This window comes from Poecilia latipinna, unplaced genomic scaffold, assembly GCF_001443285.1.
Source record: "Poecilia latipinna isolate Pla-1442-1.1 unplaced genomic scaffold, P_latipinna-1.0 Scaffold1587, whole genome shotgun sequence".
NCBI lineage: Eukaryota > Metazoa > Chordata > Actinopteri > Cyprinodontiformes > Poeciliidae > Poecilia > Poecilia latipinna.
Genome location: NW_015114203.1, coordinates 179259 through 183724, shown reverse-complemented (window position 1 = coordinate 183724; position 4466 = coordinate 179259). Strand labels below are relative to the sequence as shown.

At 47.4% G+C, this 4466-nt stretch overlaps 1 protein-coding gene across 1 annotated transcript; it reads right to left on the bottom strand.

The window, feature by feature from the left end:
• Positions 1-369: 369 nt before the first annotated feature.
• Positions 370-3299, bottom strand: LOC106963836 (keratin, type I cytoskeletal 13-like). Its single transcript, XM_015058975.1, has 7 exons — positions 2797-3299; positions 2413-2495; positions 2163-2319; positions 1918-2079; positions 1687-1812; positions 833-1063; positions 370-631 (listed from the first exon to the last, which is right to left on the bottom strand). Exons 1-6 carry the CDS (start codon positions 3205-3207, stop codon positions 839-841), a joined length of 1164 nt encoding a protein of 387 aa, XP_014914461.1. The 5' UTR covers positions 3208-3299; the 3' UTR covers positions 370-631; positions 833-838.
• Between the last annotated feature and the right edge of the window lie 1167 nt (positions 3300-4466).

Genomic DNA, 4466 nt, shown 5'->3' with positions numbered 1-4466 from the left:
TGTCTACAGCATAAAAATCCAAAACAACACGTTGAAATATCTTGTCCTAATATGATTAAATATGATATAGTTTGGAGAGAGTGAATATTTGTAAAGCCATGTAACTTTTTTACTAAAACTTGAAGCAGCTGAATGGCCTTTCCTCCAGATCCTAATACTTTCCAGACTCCAACTCTTGACTATTGTTCACCCTTTTCCTGACAGCAGCCTGATTACGTAAGGCAGATTTCCTCAAAAAAAAAAAAAAAAGAGAAAAAACTCCACATCCCACCTCCCAAAAAGTGCAGCTGCTGCCATGGAGACTGCACAAACACAAAACTATGTCATGGAAAAACAACGTCGAAGCAAAGTCAGAGAAAATAGACCAACTCTTATCTCAACCAGCAGATTTTATTTGGCGAATAAGAATTACACAAACACACACATATACACACACAACACTGTACATGGAGTCTTCTTCTTCACCAAGGTTTTCTTTTCGGGAATCTTTTGTACAGTTTCTTCATCTCATTGTAACAGCTTTTACTAAACGGATAGTGTGTGTGTGTGTGTGTGTGAGTGAGTCTGAGAATAGCTTGTCCTGCCAGTCGGGCCATCTAAAGCACAGTGGTAGTTGTGGACACTGAGCCTCCTGCGACAAAGAGAGAGAAAAGTTATTACTGAATTTGGTCAAGGCTTTCATCAAGGCCAATTGGTCTGAAATGATGACAAGAAGCGAGAGAATTTTAAGAAAACATCAGATGAGGACACATTACACGTTTACACATGTGTTTACACATGTTTACACATTACACATGTGTTGTAAAATGACAGAGAAAAAAAGTCAATGCACCTTGGTTTACTTGGACTCCTCTGAATCCAGCAGCCTCCTGTAGGTGGCGATCTCCTGCTCCAGCCTGCTCTTGATGTCCAGCAGCATCTTGTATTCCTGGCCCTGCTGTTCGATGCTAGCGCGCACGTTGGAGAGCTCTGCCTCCAGCATGTTGATGGTGTTCTGGAAGCCGCAGAGCATGGAGCTGTAGCGGGCCTCTGTTTCTGCTACCGTGTTTTCCAGAGCCCCTTTCTGTCGCAGGACGGAAGAAAAGAAAAGAGAAGAGAAGATAAGAGAAGAAAAGGTATTCGTTATTGTTTCTTCTTGCAATGAAGCCTTGGGGTATTAAAGTCTTTTCATTGGGGATTCTGGCTGTTTGGAGTTATCTTCTGCTGCAGCCACACCCTGGATGCAGCAGGTTCCTGCACAAAAGCACGGCTGTTTGCTTTGCAGCTCCTCTGACTTTATGAGAGGATAAAGAGCAGTTGGGTTTAAATGGGATCCTGCATGTATTTATGTGTTTGCAGCAGGGAGGTTTGTTTCAGGGAGTGCCGAGTGACTAACACCATCTGGGCACAGCTAACCCACAGGATTACACATTTTTTCAGCATTTCTTCGGCTTTCCTCAAACTTTCTTGTTTTTTTTTTTCTTTAACGACTTTCAAAATTTGAACAGATGTCTGTGAAATGTCTTCATGTGCAGGAACTCCTCCCTTCCCCACTGCTAGCTTCATTCCTCCAGGAAAGCCTCTGCTCTAGCATATCCTCCCTTCCCTTCTCTTCCCTCATTTTGCCCTGACCAGGCTTGGATCTGGGAACTTTTTGCTTAGATAAGGCAGTGGTTTGGGAGCTTTGGGGGATGTTTCTTTGCTCACCATGCTGAGTTGGGACTGTAGTTCAATCTCCAGACCCTGGAGTGTGCGCCGCAGGTCATTGATCTCTGTCTTGGACGTCTGGATCGTTTCTGTGCTTATGGCCACCTCCTTGTTCAGGGCTGCCGACTGAATAAAAAAGAACACACACATTCTTAAGTCTCTATGATTGCAGAGGGAACGAGCCTCCGAACATTTATGTTAACTCGTGTGTTTGTAGGAACTTCTCCTCACCTTCTCATTAAACCAGGCCTCCTGTTCCCGACGGTGTTTATCTGTGATGGCTTCATACTGGGCGCGGATCTCCTCCATGACTTTGTTCAGGTCTTGCTGAGGTGCGGCGTCCACCTCTACGTTGACTGTGCCGGTGAGCTGAGAGCGCATTGCTGCGAGTTCCTGAAAGAGTTGGGGACAGCATGGATTAGATCTGTTCTGCTTCCCCGCGTGGGGCTGCGGAAGAGATGTTCGGTGTTAGCCACCTCTGCGTGGTTCTTCTTCAGGTAGGCGAGCTCGTCCTGCAGGCCTTCGATCTGCATCTCCAGGTCGGCCTTGGTCAGGGTGGTCTGGTCCAGCAGGCGGCGGAGGTTGGCGATGTCAGCCTCGACGGACTGGCGCATCATCAACTCGTGTTCGAATCTAATCAGGTCGTAGAAATCCAGATCATCAACATGGAGCAGTTGGTACCAGTAAAGAGTGCTTGTTGGACCTCATTTGAAAGCTTTGTCTTACTTGGTTTTGAAGTCATCTGCTGCCAGTTTGGAGTTATCAATCTGAAGCAGGATGTTGGCATTGTTGATGGTGGCAGCGTTGATCTGGAGAGAAAGCAGCAGATGAAGGCTTAGGATTCTTTGAGCTGCTCATTAAAAGTCACATGCCTTAGATTGGTTTTGACTTTGATCTACAGGTGGAACTGCAGAGTTAAACAGATATTTCATCAACCCTGACTTCTTATGTACTGCATGAACCTTTGAAGACCCAGAAAATGTATTACATGTCTTTAAGGCTCCTAAAACCTCTGCAGGACATCAGGTCCTGCATCCTTTCAAAGCTCCACCTCATAATCATTAACAACCATGCAAATATTTGACTTGCAAAGGCCGCAACACTCCATACCTTGTCTTTCAGATCGTTGATGATGGCCCAGTAGTTGCTGTAGTCCCTCTCTGCTGCTGGGCCCTTCTTCTCGTAGTACTCTCTGATCTGCTTCTCCAGCTTGGCGTTGGCCTCCTCCAGGGAGCGCACCTTCTCCAGGTAGTTGGCCAGACGGTCGTTCAGGTTCTGCATGGTGGCCTTCTCGTTCAGGTGGATGGTGCTCTGGTCCATGGCATTGCACAGGTCGAAGCCCCCTCCCTTGCTCCCGAACCCAGAGGAGACGAACCGGGCGCTGGAGGAGGAGATGCGGGGGCCACTCCTGAAGCTGAGGCCGGACACGCTGTGGGCCTTCTGGGGGGCAACACTGGATGTGTAGCTGCGGGTCTGTTTGGTGACGACCGAGGGGCCACCGAAGCTCTGCTGGTAATACATGATGGCTGGGTATCTGCTGGTCAGGAGACGACGCGAGGAGAGAGGACTGTTAGGCAGCTGTGGACTGAGCGGCTCTGTGGAGTCTGGTAGAGGAAGGACGGCAGTAGATATAGTGCAGGCTGGAGGCGGGACCGGACTGGAGCAGAGAGGTGGGAAGGGAGGGGAGGAGGGAGGTTTCCTCACTACTTTATCCCTGGGCTTGGCAGAACCACCATTTGTTTTCTTTTAAAGGCCAGGGTTTGGTTTCTTTCCACTCCTGTGAGGAAACCGTTGTGGAATGTGTGAGAGGGTTCTGCCGGTTTGGATCTCAGCTAGGACTTCTGCATGTGCTGCTGTCGCTATGCATGTATGAGGCGTTCCCAAATACCTGCAGGCTTCGACTTGATCATGCCAGCCATTTGACATCTCTGTGCAAATAGAGGAGGTGTAGATTTACTGTCTTAGTGGCCCGCCGTTAGTCAACATTAACACTAAGCAGAATGCGAAATGTCTCTTTGGCTCTTAGGAAGCCATGATGATGATGATGATGAACTCCAGAGACAGCTCAGGAAATCTAAAGTTAAACATCGAGTCTCACTGCAAGACATAAATTTTGATGAATCTCTTGTGTGCGTCTATGATTTTTGAAAGCGATACAAACATGCCAGCAATATACTGTAAAGTTTCTGTCACCCAGAGACGAAAGACATGTGAACGGGCGTGGAGCACAGCGTTACGAACCACTGAAGTTTGATTAGATGCTTGTTTTATCTTAGTCCGACCACAGTGTGTCTGATCAAAGGAGCAGGCAGTTAATGAGCTTTTGATTGATTGTGGCCTGAATTAAGTTTTTCCAGCCTTGAACCACCAGCCTACATTGTTTTTATTTTCTTTTGTGTGCTTTCAGTCAGGGCAGCTCTTCAGCTCCTCATTGTTCACTGTATGATACACAACATCCCCCTCTCAGCCCAGTACGTCCTATGTGCACATTTTCATACATTCACCGTCCATTTTCAATGGTTTTGGCTTGAGTTGTGAGCCTCTGCAGTTCTGTTTGTGTGTGTGTGAGATAGAAAGAGATAGAGGTTGAGAGAGAGAGAGAGAGAGGTATCTTTATCTCCATGTTGGGCTCTGGCCAGTTTCTGTTGCGGAGAAACATCTGGCGTCAGGCGGGGGTGGGGGGGTGATGCAGGCAAACAGGGGTCATCCCGGAGTCATGAGGAGAACAGACATTATTTTTCTCCTGTACATCAGTAAAGTCTCATCGATCTTTGTTAACT